The 17383-nt window shown below is 35.0% G+C and overlaps 2 protein-coding genes across 4 annotated transcripts in view; one reads left to right on the top strand and one right to left on the bottom strand.

Moving 5' to 3' along the window:
• Nucleotides 1-17383, bottom strand: part of LOC134535919 (ras-interacting protein RIP3-like) — a 50551-nt gene that overhangs the window by 28776 nt on the left and 4392 nt on the right. For all 3 annotated transcript variants that reach the window (XM_063375296.1, XM_063375297.1, XM_063375298.1), the window contains exon 2: nucleotides 16416-16568. In XM_063375296.1, the coding sequence (XP_063231366.1) occupies nucleotides 16416-16568 (153 nt within the window). The remainder of the gene's footprint in view (nucleotides 1-16415; nucleotides 16569-17383) is intronic.
• LOC134535920 (uncharacterized) lies at nucleotides 2001-10010 on the top strand. The gene is made up of 4 exons (XM_063375300.1): nucleotides 2001-2358; nucleotides 2487-2621; nucleotides 2708-2855; nucleotides 4723-10010. Exons 1-4 carry the CDS (start codon nucleotides 2162-2164, stop codon nucleotides 5518-5520), a joined length of 1278 nt encoding a protein of 425 aa, XP_063231370.1. The 5' UTR covers nucleotides 2001-2161; the 3' UTR covers nucleotides 5521-10010.

The following is a 17383-nucleotide window of genomic DNA, read 5'->3' as shown; positions in this document are numbered from 1 at the left end:
AATTAAGATTCAATAATTGGTTTTTGTATGATAAATCTCAAAACATTCTGGCACGTGAAGTGCAACCACACAGCGCTTGCATTCCCACCGTGTTTCGCTCCTTTTATTATGAGCACTGCACACAACACAACGTCTGGATGGGTTTTGCTTGCCAGGATTCGGTGGAATGAATCTTGGGAAATGAGCCCAGTGAGCAGCTTGAAGCCTCATTGGAGTGTCACCCGCAGATCTGCATCCCCGCCGTTGATAGTGTGGCAAAGTCAGTGATGCCATCAGTTCTTCCATGACATCAATTCTGAATGCACTGTACTTGGCCTTTTTTCCAGTAACTGACATCCACAGCAAATATGTGTTGTAAAGTGCCATGTCCATTACATAAAAGAAAACTTTTTTGTAACCTTTTACATACCGCCGCATGATGGGAAAGGATGCTAACTGTTGGTCCTGCTTATCTACACCTCCCATCCAAGTATTGTAGTTGATTACAACTCTCGGCTTCATGACAGCCATCTTTGTTTTCCTGTCTACCTTTTTTGTCATAGCATAGTCAATTTCACTATTGCATGTAGACAACACTAAAACTGGTTTTTTGTCCATCCACTTTACAACGCTCATACTTTCACTGTACCTGATCATACTTTCCCTTCTGTGCAACTTCTGTTTGAATTCAGTATCTTTAGGCATGTTTTTTTCTGTTATGCCTAACAGTGCCAACAGCATTAGTTCCATGATTATGTAACTCTTCAAAAAGTTTTGGCGAACTGTACCAGTTATCCACAAACAGTGTGTGACCAACCCCTTGATATGGTTCCATTAGCTTCATTACAATAGCTTCACTGGCTAGTGTAGCTTGTTTGCCTTCTGTTTTTCCTGTGTAAATAGAAAAGGAAAAACAGTACCCAGTTTTCGAGTCACAAAGTTTGTATATTTTTATTCCAAACCTAGCTCGCTTTGAAGGGTTATATTGTACAAAACACAAACGGCCTCGAAACTTCATCAGGGACTCGTCCAATGAAAGGTTTTCCCCTGGACAATTTAGCTCAGGAAATTTTTTCCTGAAATAATCTAGCACTGGTGCTATTTTACACAAACGATCATGTTTGTTCAGAGCATTGTTGTTTTGGAAGTGAAGATACCTGGAGATATCCAGAAACCTCTTCAAAGACATAACTTCACGAATGCCTGGTGTACGAGTCATACCTTTGCCACTCCAATATGAACGAATGCTGTGTTTTTTTTGCTTGTGCCATCATAACACACAAAGTGAAGTATGCTTGTATTTCGTCACAAGTGGTGGGAAACCAATTAGAATTTGGTTTTACTGCAATGCACTCTGTGGCATAGTCATTGGTTTCAGTGCAGATTGACTGCCACAAATCATGATCAAACACTAACCGAAAACAGTCTAATTTTGTAGGGTTTGGTGGAAAATTGTGGGTGAGTAAAGCCACTGGATTTACACCAACATTACTGTGAAATGGTATTTTAGTTATAATTTTATTACCTTTTTCGTTGGACCATTCGCGAGAACCAATAGGCGCAGATGTGTCAGATTTTGACAGATTGTCGCCTTGGCCGCACTCTTCTAATTCAGAAATGTTCACTGATGAAGAATAACTACTTTCACTGTCACTATCACTATTATCTGACATTTCCACAACATCAGAATCACTTTCATCCACCGCATTGCTAATGTCATCAAAAATCCGCTTACGTTTTGAACACTTTGTCACGTGTCACCAAATGTCATAACAAAAACACGTGCGTGAATAAAAACAAATATATTTGTTTACAGCAAAGATTAGAATAAGACTTAACCACCAAAGCAAAGAATAATACTTAGGAAAGAGAGTAAACACGCATTCTAGTGAAAAATCGAGGAACTAAATTTGTAAAAAAGTTTAAAAATGCTATGGATTTTGGATGTCTGTCAGACCGACTCGTGCACGACGGTCATTTAAGCCCGCCCCACACGATGCCCAATTTCTGCTATCTTTTTTCATACCCATGGGTATAACAGTGGGTATAGAAGTTTGTAAAGCAAAAGTGGAAGCAGAAATATTACAATCATATCCACACGATCACCAAACTGGTAGCAGAAATAAGTAAACAAACTGAATAGTGCGCAGAGAACAGTCTTTTGTTAGTGTAAACAGACAATATGGATGACAGTGAAAGTTCATGCATACGGAGAAGAAAATTATGCGCTGTCGTAGCATTGACATCAACACTTGCGAGAGAAAAGTCACGATGTAAAATTAAACGTAGGGCACGACAATGGTGGACAAAACCTTGGCTCCAGAAACGAGATGAAGGAAATGGCCACGGCATGTTGTCTTTACTCCGGAATGAATTGAGGTTAGTTTAAATTGTGTTAATAATATAGGTACGTAACTACTTTAAAGATTTATTATTCCCTTTTGATGTTCAAAATGTTTGTGTCTGATGGCCTTCACAAAATCTACTGATTTGTTAATGTTTCATAGGCTATATGACACCGAGAGTTTTAGAAACTTTGTGCGAATGAATGGGGCTCTTTTTGACGAATTGTTGGGACGAGTGTGTCCCATCATTCAGAAGCAGAATACAGTAATGAGGGAAGCCATCAAGCCCCGTGACAGGTAAAATTCTTGAATTATTTATTTCAAATACAAGTGGTTTAGGTGAAATGAATATCTTGCTATTTTAATCAATTGTATTTGTTCAGGCTGGCTGTCACCCTTCGGTATTTGGCAACAGGATGCACATACAAAGACTTGCAGTACTCGACAAGAATTGCGGCAAGCACACTTGGTGTCATCATACCAGAAACATTGCAGGCAATTTATGACACAATGAGGGATGAATGCATCAAAGTTAGTGCTGCTAACTTTTTCTTTACTAATGATGGTTTCTCAAATGTTGGGAATAACTTTAAAATGGTCTATTGTGGAATAGAAGCCCCTTGTTGTATCCAGATGAGCTAAGATTACCAAAGGTTAAAGTTCAGTATTGCGTATGCAAGTTAACGCTGTGATCCTGATGGCATGATCCTGAACACGATCCTGTGGTACATGATGCTTATTTTTTTCAGCAGTAGGGAGGTGCGCAGCGCCGACGTGTTTCCCGCAACAGTGCGGAACTTGATGATGTAAAAACTATTTTACATATAACAGAAATTAATCAGGTATCGTGCCATCGCGCTAAATGCTTCGGTGTTGTGCCTCCCCACTGCTAACCATAGGATCAGGTGTACAGGATCATGCCATCAGGATTATTGTATCAGAATCACAGGGTTAACTTGGATACGCAATACAGAACTTTTACCAAAAATAAAAATACTTTAACATTTCGTGATCAGTAGGTTATGTTAGCTGTATTAAAAATACAGACAATCTGGTGAACCATTTTACAGTACTTTAAATGTACCTAACCTAAACAACCATACACATCGGCTTGTAGTAGCAAATTTTACTGCAAATAGCCTAACCAAACATGCACCCTATTGTTAAAGCTTGTAAATGAACAGAGATTTTACTAGATTTCAAGCTTTTTAAACAATTACTAAAATTCAGTGTCTTAGCTTCTTATCTCCACCTGTCCCGAAAATTGTTGGTATAACCTATCATAATGTAATCTATTGATTATAATAAAAAAATTCTAAATTCCCAGCCATTTCAGCAATACCACATTCTTTGTAAACCAAAAAATCCATTAACCTAAACTTTTTGTAATACATACTATATAATCCCAATATTTCATAACTGAAAATAAGAACATACGAGTTGTAATCTAAGTAGACAGTTGCATCATTCCAGGATAAAAAGAAAATTTTAGGTCTACAGATTACTATGTTAAAATAAAAAAGAAAGATAACTTTGAAAACTCTAATATAAGTATAGGGTAATTTTCTTGTGTCACGGCTTTTCCATAAGTAAAATAATAGTATTCATAAAACCCCTTTTTTCATACCTAAAAAAATAACCCTATTTACTCTTAAAGGGCCGTTTCAAAAATTCCAACTGGTTTCCGAGATATTGCTGTTTGTAATTCAACCTAGCTAGCCTATGCATTGAATCGGCCATCGCCATGTTGTGCTTTAAATGTGCTGCCGATCCTGTGGTTTTACATATGTAAGAACATGAATATTTTTGACATGGGTATTGAAACTCACTGTACCGTAAATAATAAAAAAATATACGTGAATTCCTACAGTGCATCTAAGCCCAAGCGAAAACCCTTGACAGGGATTATTTTTAGTAGTATGGAGGCAGGAAGCGCCAATGTAATACGCACGACTTAATCCGACATGCAATAGGAATTGTAGTTGTAATTCCTTAGTTTCACAATTTTTTCTTGCCATTATATATATCCTCATACTTGTAACCATTGAAATTGACAAGCTATGCAATCAAAATTGACGATGCTACATTGTTGGAAATAGATAGCTGACTCATTTTGTAATACTTTTACTTCGTATATATGTGTGTAGGTTAACAGATCCAGTAATTGTAGTATGCTTATGAGTAGGTTATTTCAAACCCACAAACAAACTCTATCAGTAACAGGATGTATAATGTATGAGTAATTCGGTTTGCAGTAAAAGCCTTGATTATAGTTTTTTTTTTACATTTTGTGTTAACTACTTTTCGGGAATTTTTTATACTGTTTTGTGTTTTCCACTAGATAATGCTCCTAATTAATGTATTTGTTAACTGTCCTAATTCTTTTTGTTTTATCTAGGCGCCAGATACTCCCGCTGAATGGGAAGTGGTTTCTAATGGTTATCACAGCATGTGGCAACTGCCTCACTGCATTGGTGCCCTTGATGGAAAACACATCAACTTCAGACCGCCTCGAAACATGGGCTCTTTCTTCAGGAATTACAAAGGGCATGACAGCATTGTACTGTTGGCGCTTGTTGATGCAGAATACAAATTTTTGTATGTAAATGTAGGAGTCAACGGCCGCATGAATGATGCTGGAGTCTTTCGTGAGAGTGACCTTTCTGAAGCATTACTTGGTGGGACTCTCAATTTGCCCAAAAGCCGTCCACTGCCTGGAAGAGACTTGCCTATGCCATTTGTAATAGTTGCTGACGATGCATTTCCACTTACACAAAATATAATGAAGCCCTACCCAGACAAAAATCTTTGTCAGGCCAAACGCATTTTTAACTACAGATTGTGCAGAGGACGTCGTGTGGTTGAAAATGCATTTGGTATGATGTCGAATAAATTCAGAATATTGCTGTCAACACTTCAGTTACCAGTTAAGAAAGTGGAGTTGTTGACAGCAGTATGCTGTATTTTGCATAACTTCATTCTGTTGCGAAAGAATGTGCATTACCTTAAGTCATGTGTTGCGGAAGACACTGCTGAAATTGACGATTTCCTGCCAGTACTGCAAGGCCTTAGCCAACAGGGTGGAAATCACCACAGCAGAGGGGCAGCAGCTGTTCGAAATGAATTCAGTGAATATTTCAGTGGTGTTGGATCTGTTCCATGGCAGGATTCTAAGGTAAGGCTAAATCAGTGGTAGGAATTCTATTCTTAACTGTCAAAGAGAGAGGCACATCCAAAATAAATAAGTGAATAAAAATAAATAAATACAATAATGTTATTTATTTACTTCTTCACATAATTTCTAATCATTCTGTAACAGCTTTGTGATCTTTTAAGTATTTTACCGGTAATTTTACTTTCGTATGGTAGGTTAGGTTAAGTAAGCAAAATCTGTAATACTGTAAAATCTTGTGACTGGTAGGTTTGTTCAGATTCGCTACATTATAAATAATGTATAATAGTGTGGAGAGGTTGGCAGGGTTAACTTAACATTTAAAATACTGCAAAATTGAAGCAAAGGTCGTTTAGGTTAGGTTCGTGACACTTAAATTTTTATTGTGGGACGATTACCTAATTAACACCGAAAGAAACAGACTGATTATCATGGTTTATTATTTTTTATTTTTAGAGTGAACACTGAGTGATGCTAGTTGAGTGGAATAACTATGAAGTTATTTTTAATTTTGGAGGCATTAATGGCAAATTGCCTAAGCTAAAATAGGTTATGTTGGTGGATAGAAAGAAAACAAAATAATTCATGATAAAGCACTTAAAAATGCAGAGGTGTAGTAGGTATCGGATGAGGCAAAACAATGGCAGAGAGCAATGAGCCAGTGGGGCAAAATGAGCCTCGGATGAGATGCGAGAATTGCATTAGAGTAAGCCTCTAACTTGCGAGAAGTGACGGGAATTGCGAAATATTTTTAGTTTTCTCAATTTTTCTGCAGTGGCCAATCGACCGTCAAGTAATTAATACGTTCTTCGAATTCACTGATAAAAATATCGCAATATAATTTTTTTATTTTGAAATAGAATATTTATTCATTTCATACAATACGTTTACATTCAGCGTGATGGAAATTCATGAAACAAACCCCTGGTGGCTGTAGTCGCAAATTTTTTGATGTGTCCCTCTCCAAGTAAATTACCATTCTGTTACAATTTCTTGCATTTGGTGTTTTGAGTGTAGCAAGAGACAAACTATTAAAGATTTGGCCACACAGAAAGTTACACTATGTCCGCAATGTTCATTGTCAGGAGGTAGTTAAGCCTGTATTCCACGATGGAAGTTTCCTTGCAAGGTCTTCCATACCAGCTGTTATGGATTATTCTGAGGTAGAATTAGCAGAGCATTGGCCGGTTTCATGGAAGTTTTTGTAATTGGCCACGTTCAAATTTCTGTAGGTTTCGTAGACGGTGGGAATTTTATTCAATCAGAATGACATAGTAATATACCCCTGGTGTTTAAAACAGTAATTCATTTAGGAGGGATTGAGATGTTTTTAGTAGTGGTGAATACTTTTATATTCATATTGAAGAACATAGTTACAATATGTGTTTCGCAAAACGTTTTGCCAGTTGATGGTTTTGATGATGTACTTGTAAATGCTCCCCAATTCTTTTTTAAATTTATTTTTTTAAGTAAATGAGAGTATTCAAAGTGTATTTTTAAATAATCAAGTTGCCGGACCGTGGGCCCTATTCTCGACGCTGCCGGAATAATTCCGGTAGCGGAATGATCCTCAAGTTTCAGCCCGGTAGATAACTAAATGTCAATTCTTGAAACTGCTATTGTAACTACCGGAATCAACATTGTCGGTGTTTCGAAATGTCTTTATGGAAGTGTGGCAACGTTTAATTTTGTGTTGACGTACCTGGTAGAAGGCCAATCACAAAGAGGGAACGGTCTTTTGTTATGAAAACGAATGAAGTGTTTTCGTTATATTCATATCTTTTCATTAGTTGATGGACATGGAGGTTATGTATGTATATAAATACTAGTAATAATTAAAAATGAATTTTATGACTTGACTTACATGAAAACAACTGCGGAAATACCTATAGTATGTTGTGAAATCAACAACTTCATTTCATGTAGTAAAAAGTACTACTAACACATAAATATTTACAAAAATATTTACAAATTCATGTGCAATTTTAGTTAGAATTAAAGATTCTTATCACTTAAAAATACTCGTTTGTTAGTTATTGTTTCTGCTTACTTGTTAGAATTTAGAATTGTTATCACTTGAAAATACTCGGTTTTTAGTGTAGTATTGTTTATGCTTACTTTACCATAACTTGTTATGTGTTTGTGTATGAATTGAGGTGAAAATAAATTTTATGCAGTGTTTCTTGATTCAGAAAATAATTTGTGAATGTGTACATTGAGATTTCTATAATAAATGCAAGTCAGTAGGCCTACAAAATTATACAATTTTATGGACAGCTTCTTGGCAATTATTTCAGAGAGAAAGTTAGTAATTGTTTGCTGTAGTGGACTTCTTGAAAACAATCAAATATATTCATCCAAAAAATCTTTCAACTATATAATTGTTTGCTGTAGTGGACTTCTTGAAAACAATCTTATATTTTAATCAAAAAACCTTTCAACTATATCTTCTTTCATCATTTATTTAATAATACTTTATGGGTTTTCATCGATGTGTTGTTTTCAATCATATTTTCTACATGTAGGAATATTGGCTCTGTATGCAAGATAGGGATGGGTCAATATGATAACCTTTATTGTCACAATCACTTCTATTTGAGGAAATTTCATGTATATGTGGACTCATTTTGAGTACATTTCAATTCTGGGATTGATGTACTCTAAGAATGCATGTGCATAACCTAACACTAGTTATGTTCCATCAAAACATTTCTTTATAAGTTAATTTGTGTTTATTCGGAGTATTTCATTTTAATGTATTGTTGACACGTGTGTATCTTGATAGTGCTGTGCTTTAAGTTTTTATGTTACTGTATTGCTTATTTGTAAAATGTTTTTTAATTATAGAATTAACATACTTTGCAAGACTGGTTTTTTATTTAGTGTTCTGTATACGTATTTGCTAATTATTTCCCATCAGAATGACTAAATTGTTTTTAATACTAAGTTCTACTGTATGAGTTATACATAGTTCCTCAATAAAACATTATTTTATGTAAAAATTATCAACTTGATTGTTGTTATTGTTGCTGGTTGTTGTATATATTGTGGCATTACCACTTTTGCATTTTAATGTGAACTTACGTTAAGAGGTTAAGTAAAAGGTATGACCTAATATTGTATTGCATGTATGTAGTTATCGAGTGCTTGCTAATATTTAATGTGTATCGTGTTTGTAAGTTTTCTTATGAATAAACACAAATTAATTACAACATATATGTATTTTATTACTTTCAACTCTATGGAATGACATTTTAGTATCTTGGTAATAACTAGGGACACCCGTATTTCGCGAATACAATTCGTGTCAAGGTATTTCACAAAGCACTGTAGCTTTTTCTTAGAGTATTGGCGAATAGTGACCGTCCAGCACTACGGTACTCACATTTCCATTGGCTCCGTCAAGGGCGGGACGACACCTTTCACCGACCACAACCAATAAAATATAAGAAAAAGCTACAGTGATTTATAAAATACCTTAACATGGAATGTATTCGCGAAATATAGGTGTCCCTAGTAATAACGCTTCCATTAGTTACACATTAATATTTGGACCGATTACACATCAGTAATGTATAACGAAGCACAAACTTGGTATTTAAATCACCTATGCACAAACCAAATTTTGTCTAACATTTGCATGCAAAATTAAAAATTCTGGATACATAAAATGAGTAATTAAATCTTGTTATTCAAACTTGGTTTGTTTAAACTAGGTGGTACCTGGCATGTTGCTGCCAAAGAAGAATTAATTATGTAAATGTTTAGAATTTGGAAGCATTATCTAGTTTAACTAGGAATGATAAAATATTTATTTTCTTGTCAATAATGAATACATTATATGAAATCCTATGATATGTAATATTTGTACTGTCCCTATAACCTTCAACAAATGCAAGCATTCTGTTGACACATGTTTATTGCAATCGGATTAAAGAGATGGTAGCACATAAAACACTAACAAACAAGCGTTGATTTTTATATATTAAATTTATCTGCCAGGCATTAAATGTTGCAGGATTAAGTATCCAGCTTTTATTTTGTTAATAACAATATGTTTTGTAACTGAGAGCATATAATATTTTAACACTTATTTGAAAATATAAATAATTGTAGTATCCGTACTTATTATTTTGTTAGCTGTTTAACAGGATTATTGATTGCAGAAGGATAAATATAAATAATTTAATACATTAAACAATTTGACCCCAGTGGTTGTATTCTTGGATCATATATTGAGGGAAATATAAAAGCCAAACAATGGGCTGGAAAATTCAATACCAAAACAGAAAATACTTTCATTATATAAACAGAGATAGTTTAATGTTCTCCAAACAGAAAATTTTCTACGAGCACAAATATGTAGTGGTGTGAATATGATTGATAGTATCTAAAACATAAACAAAAACCTACATATATTAAGTATTTGGCTTTTTATGTTACAAAATAAAACCATTGCTTTTTTATATGAATGATCACCTCAATTTATGCCCAGTAATGATTATTATTCAGTTAAGTAGGTAAATTACCCAAATGAAATATAATTTTTTTTTTGTATTTAGTATGAATAACACTATTTACATACAATCTTGCACACATACGCATGCAGGAACTAAAAATTTGAAACCTGTCTCTTAAAATTCGTAACTACTATAAGAAAAAAGTATAATTTTTATTTTACAAGTTAATAAGTAACATTTTTATTTTACAATTTACAAATTTACAGAAAAAAGGTACGCAAATACAAAGAAAAACACATAAGCTTGATGTAACATCATTTGAGCAAATTAGATGTATGGGAGTCATCCAATTCAGCTCCCATAATTATTCTCATTATGTCATGTTTGGCTGCCATGCAGACACCCCGATCTTTTATGCTGTCTAACGCACAACCTAACCACTGGCCAAAGCGCTCATTTACCGTGAGGCGTGGTGGTTCCTTTTTGAGTTCGTCGACAACACTGTTGAGGACTGCCGTGTACCCATCCTCAGAAGGTGTAGAAATTTTTTGTTTTTTATGCGATTTTGGTGTACACGCAACACTGTCTAATGAGGCTGAAGTCCCTGTATGTCCTGTGACGGGGGGCTGTTCCATGGTCTTGCACAGCTCTGCAGAGGGCCCGGGCTGTCCCTCGGCTATATGTGCCCGAGACTGACATGACAGTGAAATAGCCTGGTTTGATGTCGTTGAATCCTGGCTTTCATTGGGTGCTTCTGAAAGCGACTGATCTTCATCCTTTATAAACCAAAGAACAAATATCGAAATAATAAAATTTTACAAAATATTTTGGTCCCAGAATTAATACAACATAGGGCAAACACACAAATTACCATGTTCTTTTAAAGTAACTAAGAAATGAATCAGGGTTGTCCTTGGAATGTGGAATGTTTCATTCTACAAAATTTAATGCAGATGAATTACAAATTCAATATGTGAAACTAGTACATAAGCCAGCAAATGAATCTCTTCATTGTATCTAGTAGTCTGCATGTAATCGCAAACGGCAAAAGATAATGGGTGCATCACTAAAATCCACTGTGACTATTCACTCAATGTGTTTGTTCACATTACAAAACTTATTTGGTACAACAGATTTTGGTAATAACATAGTAGTATTTATTTCACTGATGCATTATTTACTACATTTCAGGTTGATGTGTCATGTTTGTGTCACCTTATTTTAACCCAAGGTTAATTTTAATTATCAATTTGTGGTATGAAGTTAGTCAAAACTTCCTTTCATGATGATTACAAGTAATTACGTAGAGGTAATCATTAATATATACTGAATTTGGGTCAGTTTTTTTAAAAATACATACTAAATTAGTTATACAGTTTTATATATATATACACAACAAATATTATACAACCCATTTAGTTAACAAATATTATTAATACCAGTGAAATACCATGGCGATGATAACTGTAATAATTGTGTGGCTTTAAGGCACAATTTAATACCACATAACATCTAGCATGACCGATGCTCAGTGCAGACCATATAATTTGCACAAGGAACTACTATAAAGTGCATGTCTCATTTTACCCCACTTGAGCCACTTCACGCCCTAGCTGGGTCAGATGATGGCACCCATAATAATTGTTACATTAATGCACTCTCACTAACCAACAACTGGCCCCAAATTAGATAGCTGTGCAGAAGAAAGAAGTGTTTCTATAAGCCTCATTCTAACCATTGTGCCAAATAAGATCCTTGTTGAGATTGTGTTTTATTGTAAGGCAAATAACACCACATTACTTTTCAAAATTGCCTGTGCTTTGTCTATCAATTTTCATTTTATCAAGTCTATCAAATTTAATTCCTCTGTTGTAGGCTTGTGGTCAATGTGGTACAGTTTATATGCTTAGAAAAAAAGTAGGCAGAGAATTTTATTGAAAAATTACTTATTTAAAAACACAGGATTTGGTTCAGGGTAGACTTGAATCATATTGGTGTTTTACCTTAAGTAAGTTTATATCAGCTGTTATATAATAAAAATGTTTTGAAGAAAAAAATTGGTCACTATAATATTCAGTTACACTTAAAAAGTAAATTAAGGGAATGTAATAATGTCCCCACCTGTACATTACCCTTTATGCTAACTTTTACATGTATGAATAATGCTAAAATTAAAATTTGCTTTAATGTTACTTGGCACTTCTAAAAGTTGGCATGTATATAACAATTACAAAAAAATTACTAAGTAACCATTTGGTGTGTGCCTGAAAATTAAATTATTTATTTTCCATCTGCAAAAAATGTTTATTTGCAAATGGGTAAATAGGTCACAATCTAACAGCAACCAATTTGAGAATCATACTTACATAAACCACTAAAGGCTCCCACACCCTCGATGCAGGTGCAACTTTTAACTTTGTTTCCACACCCTTCCTCGGAACAATGTGGTTTATAAGAAAAAAGAGTTTCTTATAATACCAAAAATTTGGTTCATAAATCTGCAAAAAAATAAAAAAAGGGTTTACTGTTTTGCAATCAAGTATAATAAAACCAACATTTACAAATAAATAATTCTGCTACAGTGAAGTCTGACCTTTTCCTTCCAATAACAATGTGTATGACCTATGCATTTTTAATTTAGCTGATCCAATGTAATTAAACCAAGCAAATGATTAACAGATATAAGTAATAATCGATTGAGCAGACATGTAAATGCACCAGGGCATTGAGGTAATGAAGGGGCAACCCATCCCCAAACAAAGCAAAGTTGTCGACAACAGTAGATATTTCAAAATAAATTACACCAACTAAGATATTTTTAACATATACAATATACACTGTTATTTTCCCACACTTAAATAATCTCCTGTGTTAAATGGATGGTGTTATGCAAAAATGAGTTAACCAACAAAAGGAAAAAAAGTTATTGAAATAATTCTGTACGTAAAATGACACTTTTAATTGAGCTAATTTTTTTTAACCGACATTCCTTGCTACTATGCCATCTTGAGACCAAACATTCAACGCACTGCCACAATAGCGGTTATTGTGTGTTCAACTTTGAGCTCAATTTACTCAGTTGAAAATGTTTGTGGGTTGAACCATTTTTACATAACACTGTCCAAATAACCTCTTATGTTTACAATTTTTTTTGTACATGCTGGATGTGTAATCATGCATATAGACCTAATGGCAGTTCACCATATCAGTGATAGGGTTAATTATATTTCATATAGACCTATAGTAAACAATTGAGTGGTTAATCTAAGTTTATGATACTGCCAATATTTCCCTATAAATTTTAATGTGAGCATGATTCATGCAAAATGTCTCAGGGGAAAAGGTGAGTTTTGTGTTAATGCATAGCGAAATATATACAATTTTACAAATGAGCATTTATCCTTAAGGGTAGATTGTGTGCTGTTATATTTTTGTAAAGGTTTACTTTTACTGATAATTTTTTTTCAATTTGGCTAGGTCCCCCCCCCCCCCACACACACACACAAACATATGTATTTACATAGTGGCCAGAATAGGCCTATTCCTAAGGTAAACCTAAATGTTAATAGTAATTTTATCAGATTTACTACAGTTATTTCATTCTTTAAATAATATATCTTGATTTACCCATTTATATATATTTTTTTTTATTTTCATTGATATTATTTAATCCATTACTTCAGAATCACCATACGCCAAAAATTATTAATATTCTGAAATACCATTAAGATATTTTGCTCTAAAATAGTCATTCTCATTATCAATAGGTACCTACTTTAACAAGTAGCCTATGTTTAAATTGGTCAGAACATGAATAAACCAAATCATTCAAAACCCATACAACCTAATGTTAAAAATAATACAGTAACTTTCTGACAGCCTGGCAAGCAACGGTCCAGAATGCCCCTAGGCCTGGCACTATTGAGGAATGCAGAGATTTGAGGCATGCAAGCTTAAGCTAAAAACCTATAATTTTTAACCAAACTGAAAATAACTTTTAAAATATACAATCAAAATTGATTTTGTGCCTGAATTACTGTTTAAAAGTTTAACCTTATGTTTGTGCTTAATCAATATTTGCTGCCAAACACCGTATTACAGATGCATTTGCTCTACAACTAAGCATTTGGTAATTTCAGGCATTCTACCTATAAGCCCAGCATTTTCAGTGATCCTGCATCTGCAAAGTTTTGAATGTTACAGATTATAAGATGTCTGATGTATTAAATTTTTGTTTACAGAGCAGATAGTATCTCGCACCAACCAAATTAATTTTTTTAACAAAAACAATTAAGAATCTTAAAAACTCCTGGCGATAACTATTAATAAACACCACCGCAATGGCAGCAGCCGCATGGGTAAAAGTTTCGTATAGCGTGTCCACGTTAACCCTGTGTTCCTGATGGCATGATCATGTACAGCTGATCCTGTGGTACATGAAGCTTATTTTTTTTAGCAGTGGGGAGGCGCTTAGCTCTGATGCGTTTCACACGATACTAGTATAAAACCTAACGTAATTTATTTTTTACATCAAGTTTCGCGCTGTTACATGAAACGCGTCAGCTTAAAAAAATAAGCATCGTGTACTTACCACAGGATCAGGAGTACAGAATCATGCCATCAGGAACAAAGGTTTATCTGGATACACCTGGATACGCAATACAGGATGTTTACCCTGCACGGCTTTGAAATGTAACCTATAAATAGGAATTTCTCAGAAACCAGAAGAAATTGAGAAATGCTGTTTTCAGGGTAAAAAGTGTTCGATAAAACCATTTACAGAAATTAATTATTTTATTTACGAAAAAGCTGCAACGTTAGTTTTTGATACAAAACCCAACCCAACCAACCTTTTTCACAATAGCACAATATTTGTAATGGAAATTTCTAGAAGTACAAGGGTGAACTCTAGGAAAGTCATAAAAAAGAGCAAAGAGGAAAGAATTATTTTTTTGTGAGCAGAGAATGGAATGTATTGGAGTGTATGTTGGCTAGTAGTGTAATTCAGTTTGGGATAAAACAGGAATGTAGGAGGGATGCTTGTCACTGAGTGTTTGTCCTTTTGCAGCACAAATCAGTAACCTGCCCCAACTATTGGTAATAGTAAACCATTGGTAATATATCAAGTAACAAAAAAATTTTTAGAATTTTTATTTAAATTATTTCACTAATGCCACTCTAGCCTACTTGCAATTTTAAATTTGTTACTTCATTATAACTAACTCACAACAATTTTATTTTATTTAATAACATTTTTAACAAGTGTGAAAACCTGCTCACAGCGGGCTTTTAAAGAAATTTAAAAAACAATATATTCAAAATTATTCATCACGCTTTTACTCTAACACTGTATTTGATACAACTGCAAATGAGTCTCTGAATAAATACGGATAGTGCGAATCCTAATCTCCATAATGTAGACCTACATAATAATTTAGTTACAACTACACTTAAATATATGTAACTTACCTCATCAGTACCGGTCCCACTCTTCTCTGAGGTTTTCTTCTTGCTGAATTCAGCGACGAAGTGAGATCGCAGTTTTGCAAACTTATTCTTCACTTCGTCGACAGAAGTCCCAGGCCTCAACTCTGACACAGCACTTGCTATAGCTGCCAGCGCTTCATTTCTTGCGTGTTTATTATGATATATGGGGCTTTTCACGTTGTAGAGACAAGGGTATTTCTCATAATTTTCAATCAAACATTCCACATGTTCCACACACCACTTGGCCGCCATGTTGATAGTTACTTTATTTTGAAAACCCGGAAGGACACGTGACCAATATACGCAGCTATGATTGGTTGAGGAGGATCATGGGTAATTCAACAACAGATTTCGTAGCAGAAAAATAGGACACGTTCTATTACGGTTTTGGCTAAGACTTTGGGTATGAAAACTTTTATACCCATAGCCAGACCCCTTGGAAGGGTGCTGGAAAGTTACCCACACGGGAGCAGGCGCGCTAGCATAAAAATAACATGAAAACTGCTAAGGAAATGGGCATCGTGTGGGGCGGGCTTTAGGAATGCGACGGCTGACAGACCGATCTGTGCACGAATGGGTTAAAACAACATTTCTTCTTTTCATTACAAACTGAAAAGGATAAAAATTGTTATTTAAATAATATTGGCTTGACAACCACAGCCACAAGCGTACACAGAAATCTGAGCACCAACTGGTGACAGAGGCGCGCCAAAGATCGCCTCACCAGAGGAGAGTGTCAAATGAAAGTAACCTTAGCACGTAATAAAAACAAAATTTCATGCTGTCGATGTCCAGTCCCGAAAGTATCGAAAGAACCGGCAATCGATTTTTAAATTACTGGTACTTTTTAATACATCAAAAGTACCAGGAATTCCCAGTACTTTCAAGACCGGGATTTCCCCGGCTCTGAACATCGCCCGTGACTGGTGTGAAAGTCGCAAGCCAAGGGAGGAAAGCGCCAACATTGCCGACCTGTGCCATCTGCTCCAGGTACTCGTGTTTCTTCTTTTCCAGCAGGATGCGTCTCTTCTCCTCGTACTCCCCCAGGCCGAGCAGCGCCCTCCCAGTGCACTGCAGGTCCGGGTTCAGCGGCGAGAACTCTCCCAGCTTCACCATGGCTCCGCACTGAAACACCAGCGTGCACTTCGTAAAGGACAAGTCTGGTGTGAATATAAACATTCATACTCTTCAATGAAATTCACTATAAATAATATTGGTTAATAACTTACAAATAGGTGTAAAATTTTAAGAATAAAGATATCATACGTAACAATTTTTTTGTGTTGGCGGTTCCTATTCACCCAGTTTTACGATACCTCGTAAATCAATTTCAGGACTTCTGAAAGACCTAGTAATTAAAATAATCTTCGACTTTGGCTCAGCACATAACAATATTATTTAGCTATTTAAATAGCATTAAAAATTGTACAACATATATTTAAAAACAGCTCATCTGCTGTAAATTTGGTTATTTCTAAGATAACATGTTTTTATTCTAAGCAAATGATAAAAGTACTAATTTAAGTAGGCGGTCCCCACTCATCACCATCATAATAATAATCATCATAATCATAATCATCATCATCATCATCATCATCAATTGCTTTCAACCATTGGCCAGGTCGGCAAAGTAAAATGCCTCGATCTTCCTCTGTCACTCCACCATTCCTCATCCTTCACTCTATTCCAGTCTTCTCCTCTCTCCAGCACTCTTTAACTATCTGCTCTTCACACCTCCTCCTTGGTCTTCCTTGGCATCTTCTTCTTGTGTACTTCAACTATCATTTTCTAGGCAGCCTCTGTTTTCCCATTCTCTAGACATGGCCATACCATCTCATTCTTGCTTTTTCAATTATCTCATTCAACTTTTGCTCTTGCTTGCACATTCTCATTCCTGATCCTGCCCTGCCTTGTAACTGCCAAAATATCCCTCATAAACT

Source organism: Bacillus rossius, chromosome 10 (assembly GCF_032445375.1).
Source record: "Bacillus rossius redtenbacheri isolate Brsri chromosome 10, Brsri_v3, whole genome shotgun sequence".
Lineage (NCBI taxonomy): Eukaryota > Metazoa > Arthropoda > Insecta > Phasmatodea > Bacillidae > Bacillus > Bacillus rossius.
This window is presented reverse-complemented; position numbering and strand designations above follow the sequence as displayed.